This window comes from Leiobunum rupestre, chromosome 11 (assembly GCF_980474605.1).
Source record: "Leiobunum rupestre chromosome 11, qqLeiRupe1.1.hap1, whole genome shotgun sequence".
NCBI classification, from domain to species: domain Eukaryota; kingdom Metazoa; phylum Arthropoda; class Arachnida; order Opiliones; family Sclerosomatidae; genus Leiobunum; species Leiobunum rupestre.
The window spans coordinates 36,460,345-36,478,327 of record NC_143394.1 but is presented as its reverse complement, the minus strand read 5'-3'; the positions used below and the strand labels follow the sequence as shown (position 1 = coordinate 36,478,327).

The 17,983-nt window shown below is 39.3% G+C and overlaps 2 protein-coding genes across 5 annotated transcripts in view; both read right to left on the bottom strand.

Moving 5' to 3' along the window:
- The window catches only part of LOC149922438 (uncharacterized), a 45,630-nt gene extending 34,942 nt beyond the window's left edge, over positions 1–10,688 (bottom strand). Inside the window, exons 1-3 of the mRNA XM_090163864.1 lie at positions 10,502–10,688; positions 10,221–10,437; positions 9,689–9,804 (exon numbers count right to left, since the gene is read on the bottom strand). Coding sequence (XP_090019990.1) covers positions 9,689–9,804; positions 10,221–10,437; positions 10,502–10,595 — 427 coding nt within the window. The 5' untranslated portion in view covers positions 10,596–10,688. The remainder of the gene's footprint in view (positions 1–9,688; positions 9,805–10,220; positions 10,438–10,501) is intronic.
- LOC149922437 (CUGBP Elav-like family member 4) overlaps positions 1–17,983 on the bottom strand; it is a 412,846-nt gene that overhangs the window by 354,837 nt on the left and 40,026 nt on the right. The gene's annotated exons all lie outside the window — the stretch shown is intronic.

Here is a 17,983-nt window from a genome sequence, read left to right as displayed (position 1 = left end):
GCGCTTGCCCAACTTGTTTAGCTCCGGGGGTCCGAATTAAAACGTAATAACTTAATTATTTTTTAATTTAAAATTGTCAAAATTATTTTAAGCACTAAACAAGAGGCTGTTCTACACTTAAATATTAATTTTATTAGTTAAAATACAAAATTAAAAGAGTTCAGCTTGAAATAGCGCGAAATTAGTCAATGGCCACTGTAGTCTTCCCCCTTAAAGAATAAATAGTTAAGAATGACCATTGGTTTGAAACACGATTAAGCTAGATTTATTTTTTGTTGGTTTTATTTAAACAAAAACCTTTTTGAAATTAAATACGTGTTCAATTATTTATCAACTTAAATTGGGAGAAGTACCTTTGTTTGAAAACGGTTAGTTGATAAAAATAGATCAAGTGAAACGTGAAATATCCGCGAAGAAAGATTAACAGTTCCACCGAAACATTGGCTTTACACAATTAATATTATACAGGATTGGCACAATATTATCAGATTCCAATTCCCTGTTTTCCGTGCCCATTTTAAATTATTTTCCCTGACTTTTTAGGGCGAAAATGTTTACTTTTACATTTATAAATTAATAAATTAATAAGATTAATCAACTTATATTTCAATACAAAAGTTATTTTAAAGTTAAAAAACCTTTCAAGGATCTAAATAATAATAACAGAATTTGACATAGATCTAGAGTAAAATTACCTTAAAAAGTGTCAAATGAAAACTGAATTGCCTGACTTTTCCCAGACTTCTTAGGCCCATTTTTAAATTCTCTGACTTTTCCCTGTTTTCCCTGACGTGTGGCAACCCTGTTAAGGATTTAAATAATAATAATATAATTTGCTATAAATCTAGAGTAAAATTACCTTAAAAAGTGTCAAATGAAAACTGAATTGCCTGACTTTTCCCAGACTTGTTCTAATTCTTAAAATTCCCTGACCTTTCCCTGACTTCTTAGGCCCATTTTTAAATTCCCTTACTTTTCCCTGTTTTCCCTGACGTGTGGCAACCCTGTTAAGGATTTAAATAATAGTAATATAATTTGCCATAAATCTAGAGTAAAATTACCTTAAAAAGTGTCAAATGAAAACTGAATTCCCTGACTTTTCCCAGACTTGTTCTAATTCTTGAAATTTCCTGATCTTTCCCTGACTTCTTATGCCCATTTTTAAATTCCCTGACTTTTCCCTGACGTGTGGCAACCCTTTATATGTTTTAAAACGGTTTTTACGTGCCATTACTTAGGTGTACTGTGAAATATTGTGGCCACCATATTTAAAAATAAGACCATAAAAACTGGTAATATTAAAATAAGGGTGATGTAGATTCCGGGAATCATAAGCTCCGAACAATAAAATCGGCTTCCGTGTAGAAAACATGACCCAAAAAAATGTTGTAGGCATCATCAAATAAAACGTATTACATTTCCCTTTCATCTATAGGAGCGAGCCGACCGACCACCCCCGCGCCAAATAGACTCAACCTTCGGCTTCCTTTATTCTTCCTTTTTTATGGCGAGTAGCGAAGGCGGGTCTTTCATCCTCCCCCGCTAGAGGGAGACGAATGATTAGAGTTACCCTTTTTGATTACGACGTGTTGTATCGATTTGCTGGCGACATCATAATTTCATTCTTTTTGCCCCTGCAGAGTTCGCTCTCCCTGGCTCCTCCATCCATCCACCATCGCCCAGCATCTTCCAATCCTCCCAGAGATGACGCTTCCATCCCACCTCTCTCTCTCTCTCTCTCTCTCTCTTTTGGGGCCGAGAACCTTTTCGGAAAGAGGTTCATTTCTGAGGGAAAAGGGTTGACTGAATCCCGCGTAATCACCGTCGTTCGAGGTTTCCTAGCACGAGAGCTTTCGGACCATCACGAATAATGCCCCCCGCGTCTACGTGGGATGGAGCTTATAATATACGAAAGAGGACCAGACGAGTTTATGTCAGACCTATAACGATCGACGCTACCGTTTTATGAAAAAATATCAGAATAACCAAAAACGCACTTTCCATACATTTTTTCTTAGTTTGTTTCAAAGAAGAAGAAATTTTCCTGCCGTCAAACCGAAGAGGGCAATAGCGTGAGAAATAATACTTCCTTGGGCAAAAAAAAATAAGTAAAACTAACACAAAGGAATTTTTAAAATATAATATCGTAATAAGATGATGGAAAGTTTTCGAAAAATAAATACGATGAAATTGGATTTTCTGTAATTACTTTGGTTATTGGATTGTCAAAATGACATATTTAATATTTCGGTTTAATTATTCAGGAGTATTTGTTAGATGTTTTTGCGAAAACATATTTCACAAACTTATCAGATAATTAAAGAACGTAGATTTTGCCAATTTATTAAAATACAGGGTGTTTTTAAAAATGTTAAGGAGTTGTAGGGGGTGAGTTGAGAGATATGCCTGTTTTTTTTTTTCATTTTCCTACGATGAGTTAAAAGAGCGCCAGAGAGCTTCCAAGTGTGGCCTACTAGCCCCTGGGAGTAGGCTGCAACCAGCGCAAAACCAATCAGCAGGGAAATGCGAACATCAAGGTTTGGGTTCGTGTGATAGGTAAAAAATCGAGGTAACCAGCGTAAAAAAGTAAACTTAAACAGTATTTAAAGTCCCTGCAGCTTGGTTTTGGGCTTGTTGCAGCCTACTACCAGGGGCTAGTAGGCCACACTTTGAAGCTCTCTGGCGCTCTTTTAACTCATCGTAGGAAAATGGGGGAAAAAACAGGCATACTTCTCAACTCACCCCCTACAACTCCTTAACATTTTTGCATTACCTTTTGAAACACGCTGTATATACAATTTGAAAATATAAAGCAATCTACTTCTGGAAGGCAGCTCACGCGCAATGCATTGGTGTGAAACGGTTGTAATACTTCTAAAGGCGCAAGTAGGTCAAAAATAGACATTTCCCGAGATTGTAAAAATTTTAATATTAATTTAACGCGAAATAAATGATAAAAAATTTCGTCTTAAATTTATGATTCAAACCTCGTGACCAACTGTTTTGGGGAAGGCGATTACAATCACAGGGTGACCAGGGAAAAGCTTTGAAAATTTTATAGGAAAAATAGGAATTTTAGGGGCAAATTATAAGAAAATACAGGAAACTAAATAGGCGAATTATAGGAAAATATAGGAAACTAAATAGGCTAAGAAAATATGGGAAAAATAATAAGGTAATTATTGCATATCGGTATACTTTGACTCGTATCACCTAGAATATTGATAATGTTTTGTACACTGCTTTCTTGCATTATTGGATCACTTAGCGGATTTACAAGGCTCGTATATTTCAAGATTTTGTTCGAAAATGGCAGTATTTACAGTAGATGATGACACGTACAAAAAGGTTCTTTCATTTTCAAAAGACCGTGAAATTATAGGAAAGTATAGGAAAATGGGTAAGAATAAAGGAAATTATAAGAAGGCATTAAAAATATAGGAAATATAGGAAGTCTGGTCGCCCTGCAATCAATATTTACGTGGAAAACTGTTTTAAAAATGAGCACACGCCTCTGCCTAATTTTCACGTCGTGAATGTCATCTCGGCCTGAAATCTTGATTAGTCCTGCAGGCTAATAATAATCCGAATTGGCCGGCGTTGTCGTTCCAGAACCTCGTTGAAGGCGAGATTCAAACGGGCTAATTTCATCAATTAAAAACGCGACCCAAGAAGGAAAAAAAAAGGTTGGCAAATCATTTTTAATGACGGTAAAACAAATCGCTAATAAAAGCCCAATTTTTGCTGTGTGCGAACACGTTCCAGTCTTGACACTTTTTGCAACTACATACGTCGAAATGAGCGCGTTACTAGGGTCTAAAAATGACGTTACGGAATAGCGATAGACCGGCGGGAAGTATTAGCACTGTGGCGGTTCAATAAAAAAGGGTAAAATGAGGGTGGCGGAAAGAGGACTATAGTACGCGGAGAAGAGGGAGGTGCTATCGTGCGGACAGAATTACAAGAGTACGTGCGGCAGCGCCCCCTTGTGGGAACTCTCGAAATTAATGAAGGGAGCCCGCGAAAAAATTAAGGGAAAAAGTAGCGGCGTTCGGTTATATAGTATACGCGTATGAATAAAAAGAGCTCGGGGTCATCAGTCACTTCGGCCCCTCTGCTTGCCACGCGTTCGCTAATTAGCCTTCCTTCAAATTATCAATACGCCACCAAAAACCCCGGGGAAAGATTTACCCCAATAAGTACTTTTTCCGTTACGCGTGAAAAAATAATCCATTTTGTTTACGCATAATCTAAAAATATCCGCCATGTCGATAATCGAGGGTTTGCTGTCTTACAAAAAGAGAGAGAGATAGGTATTTCTACCACAAGAAGTTGCGCGCGTAGGAACAAATACCATATCTATTTATCTAGTGGATATACAGGATGTTTCAAAAGGTTATGCAAGAATTTGAAGGAGTTGTAGGGGGTGAGTTGAGAAGTATGCCTGTTTTTTGCCCATTTTCCTACGATGAGTTAAAAGAGCGCCAGACAGCTTCAAAGTGTGGCCTACTAGCCCCTGGAAGTAGGCTGCAACAAGCCCCAATACCAAGCAGCAGGGAAATGCGAACATTAAGGTTTGGGTTCGAGTGATAGGTAAAAAAAGACTTTGTAAATAAATCGAGGTAACCAGCGTAAAAAAATTAACTTAAACAGTATTTAAAGTCCCAGCTGCTTGGTTTTGCGCTTGTTGCAGCCTTCTTCCAGGGGCTAGTAGGCCACACTTTGAAGCTCTCTGGCGCTCTTTTAACTCATCGTAGGAAAATGGGCAAAAAACAGGCATACTTCTCAACTCACCCCCTACAACTCCTCAAATTTTTGCATAAGCTTTGAAACACCCTGTATATATTAATCCACGATTCAACGGGATCAAAATTGTATTTAAGAGAGTGTAAATAATCCATATACGGAGGGACTGCCAGAGACAAGGTTTTGGGGGTTTTAAGGCCGTGCGGAGAGTCGAGAAAGTGGGATCGGCCCTCCCCAAAAAAACCCAATGGACCATTCCATCGTCAACACCCTGAGAAAAACGAGAAGCGGGGGGGGGGGGGGGTGCGCGAGGTCTAAAAATAATCTTGGTTCTTCTTTTTGCCGGTCCGTCTCAGACCATAGGACGCGTACGCAAAGCGGTAATTTCTCTGGTTCGCTCTCTCTCCGTGTATCGATCGCGGCGGGCGAAGGCGGACGGTGAGAAGAGGCCAGTTGCTCGGATAATTAGAGTAATGAGAAGGCCTCATCCCGGATCCAGCCCTCCTCGCCAATGGCGTTGCTCAGGGTTCGTACCAAATTTCCGGAATTAAATTCCCTGACATTTCCAGGTTTTCTCTGACCAAATTGACAAATTTTCCTGACCATTTTTGTAGAGTAAATGAATGGTTTCAGGTAAAATCTTGAAAAATATGTATTATGTATTTTTAATACATATTTCAAAAATTTATTTGTCTGATTTTCTTGGTGCCATTTTAAAATTCCCTTACTTTTTAGGTCCATTTTGAAATTCCTTGACTTTCCCCGGACATTTTGGAATAATATTCAAATTCCCTGACTTTTCCCCGACATTTTGGAACAATTTTCAAATTCCTTGACTTTTCCCTGACTATTTGGAATAATTTTCAAATTCCCTGACTTTTCCCTGACCTTTTGGAATAATTTTCAAATTCCCTGACTTTTCCCTGACCTTTTGGAAACACATTCAAATTCCTTGACTTTTCCCTGACCTTTTGGAAACATTTTAAAATTTTCCCTGACTTTTCCAGGTTTTCCACGTCGTGTACGAACCCTGTTGCTGCAACGCCGTAACCAACTCCTTCTGCGTTGAGTTTGCAAGTTATCTCCCCACTGGTTTAAGCGGTTTTTCCCAGAGCTCTAACGGTAATAGTTAGTGTTGGGAGCTGTTGGCTCGCGTGGCATGCAGGGCTTGCCACAACCCTCCTACGCATTGTAACCCGGCCACTTGAATTAATGGCTTTAAAAGTCGCTTGATGACTTAGGCCTATGGTGGTGCCTTGGGTATTAGCCTAGCTGATTATTATACAATAAATGTAAAATTCTACTGAAAGGGTTACTATGGTAACAAAATAAGGTGATCGCAAAACTAAGAGTTAAACTATAGATTGTAAAAGACGAAATATTTCCGTCAAATGTTGGTCGTCAACCGTTCTTAATTCTTATAGCGAAACGTAAACGTCGGTTACAATGTCTTTTTAGATCTTGTTTATTCAAGAAATGAAGCCAAATGATCTAAAACACAACGGACTTGATAGAAAATAAGCGCCGAAGTAAATAAATCAAGTTAAGGATAGAAAGAGAGAGAGAGTTGAAACACGGGGACGCGCGGGTATCAAAACATCGTAAATCCTTTAGTAATTGGGCAGGCTATTATGCCTTTTCTTTCTGGGTCGAGATAGGGTTTCTTAGGAACGTTTCTTTTCCTTCATTTTCTCTCAGAGAGAACTACAACTACGACTCGTAATATCACTCCTCCAGCCCATGCAGACGCGCGTTCTTCACTCTACAAAGGAATGGCGTATATTGGTCGGGGAGGGGGTCGGCTATAAACATTCTAAAAGGGTTTGTTGGACGCCCGATATCGTCTCCTTCGAAAAGAACTCATTCCGCGTGTCATTAAACGTCTCCTCGCGTTGCGAAAATTCCGAGACGGAGCCAGCCCTTGGCAACAAGTAACCGTGGATGTCCCTGGGTGGACTTTATACCATCCCTTTTCTAGCCTACGACGCGCAGTTCGGACGGAGGGAGAAGAGAGCGGGACGGTGATAAATTTTGTTTACAGACTCGAAGGCAATCGCGCGCTGGGATGCCGCGGAGGAGCGGGAGGATGGAGAGAATCGGGAGGATGGAGAGAGAAAGTAAGATAAAAAAAGAACGATACCAGAAGAAGAGAAATTCCGGGGATATTTGGTACGGGGAAAAGAAAATTGGCCCGACACAAATTGTGGAAATGGAGAAAAAGGGGCATCGTCGAACCGATCTTTTTTCCTTCATTAAGTTGCCGGGGGGGTCCCAGCGCCGACGTTATCAACGGGAATCGCCCCCCGCCGTTCCATTGTTTCTATCGTTCTTTAGATTGAAGCCGCAAAACGAACAAGAACGCCAAAGTGTACAAACAGTGTGTCAGAATTTATAGCCCGGTGTACCTAGTAACAGAGACCATACCACCGGAGGCCTATCATCATAGTGCCCTACGCCAGCGTCCCCCTAGCCCGGACAGGTGACAAATCCAGCATGGGTAGCAGAATCCTACTACTGATGGTCTCACCTTTGACGCAAGCCACTCAACCCAGCAGAAGGTGCAGCAATGGGTGGACCAATCCCCACTTCGCACACAGCAGTGGGATTTAGAATGGATGCTATAGCAACTCCAGCCGACACCCTACCTATGAAGGTAAGGAGCCAAACCCTTTGGAAAGAGCTCCTAAAGGGGAACGACGAGCACACAGCAGCCCAAGTAACCCGGCACCGCTGGCACCGGAGATCCCGGTGGGCTCCAAAAGGCCGGGAAACAGGACCGCCGTGCCCGCATATGGAGGCTCGCCGCCCCACAGCAGGCTACCCAATCCGCCGAGGCGGCCAGTTTGCCTGGACCCTCTCCGTTAGCCTGAACCGAAGTTCAGTATCCAGCCCAAACCTGACCGAAGTTGGAGGTGGAGATAGGACCATTTGATCAGAGCTAACATCTCCCAGTGCGCCACCGCCCTTATGGGTTACAAGAGCCGGACCCCGACTCCCCGGTAAAGCCACCAGTTATTGCACACTCTAACCCATTTAGGTACAAACAGTGTTTTAGTATTCAACGCTATCCCAGACGCGACCCAATTTGCAAAACCCCTTCGAGTCGAGCGAGAAGTGTTAAATCGGAAACCGCGTTGGCTGATTTAAATCATGACTAAAATCAAAATTAAGTGATTTTTAAAAAAAATCGTTGATTTAAGTCACATAATGTATTTCAAGGGTGGAATAAAAATTGGCAAAAAATAGGTTCTTACAAAATTAAAATACATAGAAAATCTGAGCAAACTAAAATTTTTAAATAGTAATTAAATTTAATTAAGATTTCATTGAATTCAAGATTAGCTACCCTTACCAAAATGTGAGTCTTACTTTAGTCGCTAATTAGTCTCAATGAAGGATCAAGGATTTTTAAGTATTATGTAAGCATAGAAAACTGAGACCCGAATTTTGGGTCCTAAATAAAATCTATTTCAGTCTCACTAAAAGAGTTTTATTAATATATATTTAGATGAAACTCATTATAGTCTCATTTTGGAAGACCCAATTCTGGAGACTTGAGAGAAGCTTAATTGAGAGTTGATTGTGGGTTACAATATTAGATTAGAATAAGAGTTATTTAAGACTTCACTTTAGTCTCATATGGGGAGACCCATTTTTACGGACTTGAAAGAGGCTTAATTGAGAGTTGCTTAGAGGTTACAATATTAGATTAGAATAAGGGTTATTTAAGACTTCACTTTAGTCTCATATTGGGAGACTCAATTTTGGGGACTTGAAAAAGGCTTAAATGAGAGTTGATTATGGGTTAGAATATTTGATTAGAATAAGGGTTATTTAAACTTCGCTTTAGTCTCATATTGGGATACTCAATTTTGAGGACTTGAAAAAGGCTTAAATGAGAGTTGATTATGGGTTACAATTTTAGATTAAAATAAGAGTCATTTAAGACTTCACTTTAGTCTCATATGGGGAGATTCATTTCTGGTGACTTGAAAGTTGCTTAGAGGTTACAATTTGAAGTTAAAATAAAAGTAATCGTAAATATAATGGCCACTTAAGTTTGATATTAAACAGGTTATTAAAAGCTTATTGTTCAACTGCCATGATGGATTGCAACTTGAATCTTGGTTATAAAATGGTCTTAAGGGATGGGCTGGCTAATTTTGGTTAAGCTCAACTCACTTGAAACCCTAAAATTTTTGTAATAAAATAACCGTTTAAAATTTTTAAGTATACTAAATAATATAAATATATATAAATTTTTAAACTAGGATATTTACTTTCAAGTAAAATTTATTCCGTATGAGTGTGTAAATAAACTGAGCTGAGTTAAAAGTAGCCTAGCATCTAGAGCCAGCCATGAAATCTGGAGATTTTAGAACTTGCAATCCAGCATGGCAGCTGAACATAGTAGTCATTTTTGATTCAGTGTTTAATAATTATTTTAACGTTGGATTTGAACGGACGCCCGACCGTGAAAGTGGTCTGCTGTATAGCGACCGCCATGCCACGGCCGTCTCGAGATCTGCTTCGCGCTCATAGCGGCCCAGGCAAAGATTTCCTCTCCTATGTATTTCCGCGAATACCTTCTTTTAACACTAGGAGCGCTGTCTGAGCCCCCCCTTAAATGTAAAAAATTAGCGGGATATTTAATAGTTTTCTATGGCGGTAAATTCAACTAGTTAATCCTTTTTGCATTGTTTTTCAAAAACTTCTGGAAAGTTTGGGATATACATCTTATGATTTGATCTTTATCTAATAAGTTTTCATTTAAAACATTTATTTAATTAAAGTAATATGCTTATATTGAGTTTTATTAGTTAATTGCTAAGCCTAACCAAAGTTTCTTTTGTTTTTCACAATTTTCAAAACCAGTATTCGCATTTTTTATCAGAATTTTAAATAAATAACCACAATATTATTCATATTATTTAATAAATACCTTTATTATTCTTTAAATTAAGTTCACATTTCTCAAACTTAAGTTTTAAAATATTGCCTATTTTTAATTTGCAAAAATGCCCACCACAAAAATTTGTTGTGTTCCATTCTGTGAATCTAAGAAGAATATCAATGTATAATTTCATCAGTTTCCAGTTGATGAAAGTTTATGCAAATTATGGACTAAGAACATATCTAGAAAAGATTTTGGGGTCAATGAAGCTTACGCATCACGCAAGATTTGTTTTGTAGTGGGACATTTTAAGGAAAGTGATTACTATCAAGGTCTAAAGATCCGCAAATTAAAGAAAATATTGACAAAGGAAACATATGAATCTATAATATCTATTAGAATAACTTCATTGTCTACAATATCTTGTGTGTCATACCTCCTTAAATCTGGTTTCCAGTTTGTCTTGACAAGAAATTTAACGAGCGATGCTATTGAAATGTTTTTCAGCATTCTCAGGAAAATGGCTGGATAGAAAGACATGCTTGATGCAAGAGAAACTATATTCAGTTTGGAATCCTACCTTAAGAGAGGCACTATATCATTAACAAAACCTAAAACATCTAACGTTCCCCAAGACAGCTTCACAGATCTATCAGCCATGATTGATACTAGACTCGATGGATTTTCAACTATTTTTAACGGCAATGAAGTTACGTTACCATCTGAAGTTATGAGTACCCAGATACACCTTACGGCTAGCAAGTATCGCATACTTGGCTGGTTATGTAGTACAAATCCTAGAGGAAAAACATTTTTGCGAATTGTGCCTTGAAAATGTATCACAGCCTAATTCTGACTCACCATTAGTTGGATTGATAAAATTGTCTGACAGAGGAAACCTTAGGTATCCGCAGCAAAGCTTTATCATGTTAATGGCTATAGTAACAACATTCATAGAGAGAGCTGTACCCTATCTCCGGGATTCACCTGCCATTTTAAAAAAACATTGAAATCCACTTGTGGCCAAAAATTGCTCTATGCCCTTACATCCAATGTGATTTGAATAATAATCACCGAATGAAATTGCTGATTTAATTTGTTGAAAGGTTGTACTTCCAATTATCACAAATATTACCAAAACTCTGTCCGCAAAATTTGAGAAAGTGAAAGAACTTGTGCATAAGCCTCTTTCTTGAAAAGTACTCAAGTTGTAAATTTTAGTTTTCTAAATTTTTAGTTGTGTATCATTCAGTGGGAAATTCACATTGGTTTATTATATTTATCAGATTTAAATACCTTCCAAGTTTCCATCACTATTTTCATTCATAGTGATCTTCCAAGTGTCAGTTAGTTAATTAAAATTCATTTATTTCACTACTTTAATTAAAATAAATTTTTAAACATTAATACAAAACAAAGGCCTCTGGAAGTTGCTACATAGCAAAAATACAGCTGTAAGGAGAACCACGTGTTTATGTTTACATTTATATACATAAAACGTCGACGGCGACTTCTGGCTCCAGAATGACCAAATTTTAATAACGTTTTTCAAAACTTTACTTTGCGTTAAAAAATCTCAAGAGGTGTTTAACTTTTTTATTATTAATTAACTTAAATATTACTAAAAAAATATTTTACAAAAAATTACACATTACGCGATAATAATTGAAATTCCAAAGTTCCGCGCAGTTCCTCCCATTCGATAACATGGCTGCGAATTTTCTCAAGGGGAGGCTAGACTAGCGCCAGAAAACGATGTGAGAAGTTTTTGAACTAATTTCCCATACGCGATTTTCGTACGATCGCCTGGGCCGCTATGAGCGCGAAGCAGATCTCGAGACGGCCGTGGCCATGCAATAACTGGTGAAGAATTTAACTATAAATCACAGTGGACTGCTCACATATAGGGCACCCTGGTTGTACTCATATCGGCAGATTTACCAGTATATCCAGAGTTTAGATCGAGTCTCCTAAAAATCGCATTAAAAAAGTCTTAGTAGAGTCTCCTACAAATAGTAAAACGCAGGTATAAATAGAGTCTCCTACAAATAGTAAAACGCAGGTATAAATAGAGTCTCCTACAAATAGTAAAATACAGGTCTTAATTGAGGCTCCTACAGAAAGCGAATTTTAATGCAGTGTCTTTCAAATCGCAAAAATCCTGTCTAAATTGAGTTTCCTAAAAATTAAAAAATATGGGTTTAAACCGAATCTCCTAGAAATCACGGAAATAGTGTTTAAATCAAGTTTCAAACAAATCGCAAAAAACAAGTTTAAATTAAGTCTCCCACAAATAGTAAAACGCGGGACTAAATTGGGTCCCTACAAATAAAAAATCTGGGTTTAAATCAAATCTCCCAAAAATCACGGAAAACGGGGTTTAAATCAAGTCTCAAACAAATCGCAAAAAACAAATCTAAATTAGGTCTCATAGCAAGATCTTAAATAGAGCTAAAAACGAGTCTTCTTTAAGGCTAGCTTAAAGAAACGTAAATAAAACTTGATTGTATCTAGATTTAAGTATATTTTTAGTCTGAGTTTTGGACTGTGGGAGACTTATTCATGATTTATTATGGGCTTTGAATAAGTCTTTTTTTAAGGTTTTATTTTCGAAACATAATTTTGGTAAGGGTAACTGATAAAAGTAAATTAATTATAGAATGAAAGAGCCATCTATTGATAAAAAAACCAACCCTAATCGAAGACCGCAATCACGATTTTACACATAGCTAGGAGCAACAAGGGGTGTACAGATGTCATTGGACGAACCTTTACGCTGAGGGTTTTACGGACGGGGGGAAGACAATTTCCATATTTTCCCCTTCCGACGATAGCAGGCGCTAAAGCGTCTAACCAATGAAAACTGTACGCAAGAATATGCACGACTTTTGACGGGTTGCGTTCTCCTTGTGTGGGGTGCACATAGTTAATTAATAATTTTTAGTGTTGTTAATTTTCCGGGAAAATTTAATGCGGAAAAATTTCCAGAAAATTTTCGGCAAATCGGAAAAATAAAAAATTGAAAAATGTTTTTAACTTTTTATCGATATAAAATGTTTAATAACAGTAAACATACTACAAAACATTAGTAGTGTTATATTGTTAATCAGTTTAAACTAGTCTAGTGGTTTAGTTTTACTTTTAGATTCGAATAAATTAGGCGATAATTCCGCTTTATTTAAATTTGCAAACAATATATTAGACTAATCATGGAATGAAAACTTTATTATTTTTTTCGGAAAAATACGGAAAGTTTTCCCACTTACGACTCTAATAACTTTTAAATCAGCGACGGCGACGCCATCTATTAGAACAATTCCATCAGGGGCGACCGAGCCGATAAAAGAAAAGGAGACAAAACAGCGGATTGTGTCTTGGCATGGAAGAGGAGAGGATGGGTTGAGGGCAAACTGCAAAGTGTAAAAGGAAAGAGAGCGCGCGAAAGGGGATCTAGATTGATTGACGACAAAACGAGCCCCAAATAGCGCGGCAGACAAACCTCCTTCCCTTTTTTCACCATCTTTTACCGTTCCCCAATTTGGGACGGAGCGGTGAAACCAGCGAATGCACAAATTTCCCCTTTCAAATCTTATTTCTCCATCTCTTCAACCGGGCGACACCCCCGACGGCGGAGGTGGCCACCCTTCGATAAATAAAATAAAAAAAGATGGCGCTCGCAAAGACACAACGAAAGAGGGAGGAGTGGGGTGGGGGGATAGATTAATGGTCAGGAGGGGGGAGTGGCGGTCGCCGTTTACCGTTAATGACTTCCGTGGCTTGTTGATGTGGCGACTCTCGATAATAAGGACGAAACGCGGGTATAGATAGACTCGTTCGTATAGATTTTCGCTAAAGAAGAAAAGATCGTAGACGGCGGTGTACGATTTAGTAAACACGACCAGCCAATCAAGGGGTTTAAGGAGAAATAACGACCGTCACGCCCTCTCGCCAAGATACACCGACTCGTTCGAACTCAACTCCGTTTAGAATCGCCGAAGCGAATGACGATATATATAAACGGAATAGATTTTTAAACGAAAACCCAATAACTGCGAAAGTAGTCGCGAAATAACATAATTCATCCATCTTCATTAGGCAGGCCTGGGTCATTCCGTCCGAGTTACGTCAGATTAGCCAGCCACTTTTAATAAGAACACCCCAACGAAACTAAGGCTTACTATGGTCGGAAAAGGTCGACTAAATACCAAACAAAGGACAAAAAAGAAAGAGCCGAAAATGTTCGACGCTTTGGAAGAGAAATAAAAATCAGACGTCTAGCTCGTTTATTCTCCCGAAGACCGAGTTCATTGACCAATATATTTTAAAGGGACGTTGCGTAAAAATGGAAATGGCAGTGCCACCTCGCGTAAAACGGAGGCTACGCTCCCCAGTCTCGAGCCAAGGAGGTTGGGGACCCTAGAAGCGGCGATAGCTGAAAAGCGTACCTTATAGTGAAAACTGGAAACCTAGAGTACGGAGACCAGATCTTACAGCGGAAAGTGGAGACCCGGAGGACGAAGACCAGATCTTACAGCGGAAAGTGGAGACCCGGAGAATGGAGATCAGATCTTACAATTGAGATCGGAGACCTGGAGAACGGAGACCAAATCTTACAATTGAGATCGGAGACCTGGAGAACGGAGACCAAATCTTACAATTGAGATCGGAGACCTGGAGAACGGAGACCAGATCTTACAGCGGAAAGCGGAAATCCGGAGAACTGAGACCAGATCTTACAGCGGAAAGCGGAAACCTAGAGAACGGAGACCAGATCTTACAGCGGAAAGTGGAAACCTAGAGAACGGAGACCAGATCTTACAGCGGAAAGCGGAAATCCGGAGAACTGAGACCAGATCTTACAGCGGAAAGTGGAAACCTAGAGAACGGAGACCAGATATTACAGCGGAAAGTGGAAACCTAGAGAACGGAGACCAGATCTTACAGCGGAAAGTGGAAACCTAGAGAACGGAGACCAGATCTTACAGCGGAAAGTGGAAACCTAGAGAACGGAGACCAGATCTTACAGCGGAAAACGGAAATCTGGAGAACTGAGACCAAATCTTACAGCGGAAAGCGGAGACCCGGAGGACGAAGACCAGATCTTACAGCGGAAAGTGCAGACCGGATTTTGCAGTGAAGACCCAAAAAATACATTTTTATTCTGATTGTCCGTTCTTTGTCGCCCCGGAGTCAAGGTTACTAAGGAGAATGGAAACCCATAACAGAAGCGCAAACTGGAGACTGGAGTGGAGACACCCTCACAGAGATGGAGATAACGCAGCCCGTACCCAAACCATTCCTAGAAACCCGCCATCATCCTTCAAATCGTATTTCGAAATAAACCTCACCCTGATTTTGGCAAAGTCCGCAGACGCCTTCCAGTTTTTTTCTCCACAATGGCCGCCGAGGAAAGACCTTTTTATAGTTGTCCAGCAGACAAAACAGAACGTAATGAAACCCCGAAATCAGGAAACAAGCGCTCGTAAAAAGAGCAGGCCAGGCGAGAGTGATGGCACGGAGAGAATTCTTTCGAGGTCAGCCGCTTCGAAACGGGCGGCGAGACTTGTCTGGTCCTCCGTGTTGGGGCAAATGCCTTTCGGCAGCGTCCCAGTTTCCCGAACAAAAGAACGTTATTAACAAAATAACAAATACGATGATTCGTTTTTATCGCCGGAGTTTCGGGAATAATTTGTTTGCCAAAGTTTCGAGTTGTCTGTTTATTCGGCGCGTAAGACCGTGAATAAATATTTGAATTTATCATTGTCCACTTAGATCCGTTGCGTGAATTTCCATTTGTGAATATCAAAACTTTTAATAAAATAACTTTTTCTTCCGATGAGTATTGAATATTTTTAAACATAATACTAAAACAAGAATGTTGAAACGATCATCATGATCTAATTTCGGCCCGGGCACAAAAGGGGGAGGGAAAAACGTCACCGGAATCTACTTCAATCGTTTCGGAAGACAAATTTGATACCGGGATAAGTTGATTTTTATAGAGTGAAGGAGCTAACTTTTCGAACATAAAAGATATTGAGTGCAACCCAAAAAAAATCGCCATATAAATAAATAAATTATTGACTATAATACGTGCTAAAATGATGCTTTAATAAGCTATTATGAAATTATTTATTAAGTTGTATCAGAAATCCATGGAATGCTTATGGCGGCAGATTTTCGTCTCGATGTGGCTGACGGTTTTTTTGACGTCACTATGTTAACTTAACTAACAACAACGTGAGAGGGGAGCGCGCGCAAAGGGGATTTTTTCTCTCGTAGGCGGGGCCAAAGCCGTCAGCGTAATCTTACCATCCGCGATACGGCAGGATAAGCGTTCCAAGTAGAGGTATGGATTCCTGGTTGTATACACTATTGAAATTGCGAGTGAATAACGCTTTTGCAATCAACAAGCTTCCTAAACCTAAACCTAAAAAACCGCGAGACACATTTTCATAAGTTACGATAAATAACGAAGCCGCAAGATGTCAGTTTAAAAGATTAGACCAATCGATTCAGCGGTATAAATGGGCAATTTGGAACTTGCCAAAGACAAAAGTATTGGCGCGTCTGCTAAGAAACAATAGGAAAAAGATGGTTCCCATTGGATCGAAATGGAGTCGCGGGTCTGTTTCGGAAGCGAGAGGGTAGATCTCGTGATTGATACTCCGGAGAATCAGTGGATAAATTCGTGGGTGATGCGGTTGGCACCTTCGAACCGGAGAGTCGCGGACGAGGCGTCGAAGGGAATGACCTTATCTTTTTCTCTCGAATGGAAGATCCAAGCCGTTCGTGATCCGCATAAAAGCGCGCTCCCTAGACTCACCGAATATAATGGTATATATAGCTTCTAAGTTTTTATCTCCGTCTTCTTTTTTGGAAGAGTGTTTCGTGGACTTGTTACCAGGCGCTAAACGAACCGTGGCTCAAAAGCTAAATATAATAAAGATCGCGAGATTTCCACTTTTTGGGAACACGTCGAGACAGCGTCTTCTTTTTATTGGGGCCAAATTCAATAGAAAATTCGCTAATAGCTTTGCTTTCAGGATGGAACACTCTATCAAGTTCAAATACAAATTTATTTTATTATTGCGGTCTACGATTTTATCAAATATTCCACCATTGATATTTCTATTTTTATAAAATATCGTTTATTATGGCGATTGTATTGTTCATATTGTAACTGACTGTATAAGCTATATGCGTGGAAACGGTTTTTTACCAATTACTACGGTCACCGTTGAAATACCGCGGGAATGGGCGGGGATCAGATTTAGGTCTTATTTTCGGTTATGGAATGAATGGAAAAGGTAATTTTCAGATCGGGAATGCACAAGAATGGATTTTCCCTCTGATCGCAATGCGGAATGGGTAGAAATGAGAAAATGTATGTCAAATGGAATGGGAATGGTTGGAAGAGCAATATTTGAAAGGAAATGGAATGAGAATGGTTTTAAGACAACGATTTGAACGGAAATGGAATGTCCGTGGTTGGAAGACAGCTATTTGAACGGAAGCGATATGGAAATAGTTGGAAAACAACAATTTGAAAGGAAATGGAATGGGAATGGTTGTAAGACCAATATTTGAAAGGAAATGGAAAGGGAATGAATTTTGTTTCAACACTAATAGGCCGGAATGATAAAGTTTCTGCTTCAGATGCCGTTCTCTAGGCCAAGGAGAGGTAGTGGCATTACGAGTCGGAAACCGTGAAATACATGATCTGTAACAGTATAATATAGCTTCTAAACAGAGCGATTAAGTCTGAAACCGCGCGATTATTTGTCTGAAACAGTTAACAGTGCAGTACACGATCTGATTAAGTACAATATAGGTCCTACACATCGCGATAAACAATTTGAAACAGCGCAATACTCGATCTGAAACAGTACAATATAGCTTCTAAACAGCGCGATAAAGTCTGAAACAGCACAATACTGATCTGAAACCGTGCAATACACGATTTGAAACAGCGCAATACTGGTCGGAAACCGTGCAATACACGATTTGAAACAGCGCAATACTGATCTGAAACCGTGCAATACACGATTTGAAACAGCGCAATACTGGTCGGAAACCGTGCAATACACGATTTGAAACAGCGCAATACTGGTCGGAAACCGTGCAATACACGATTTGAAACAGCGCAATACTGGTCGGAAACCGTGCAATACACGATTTGAAACAGCGCAATACTGGTCGGAAACCGTGCAATACGGTCTAAATGAAACCACGACACTGGAATAGTGGCGTGGGAAAACCAATTTACGAAGATCATCAAAGTTGAAAGAGTTGAAAGTGAAATTTAAATTAAGCCTATAATGACATTCAACCTAGAAGCGG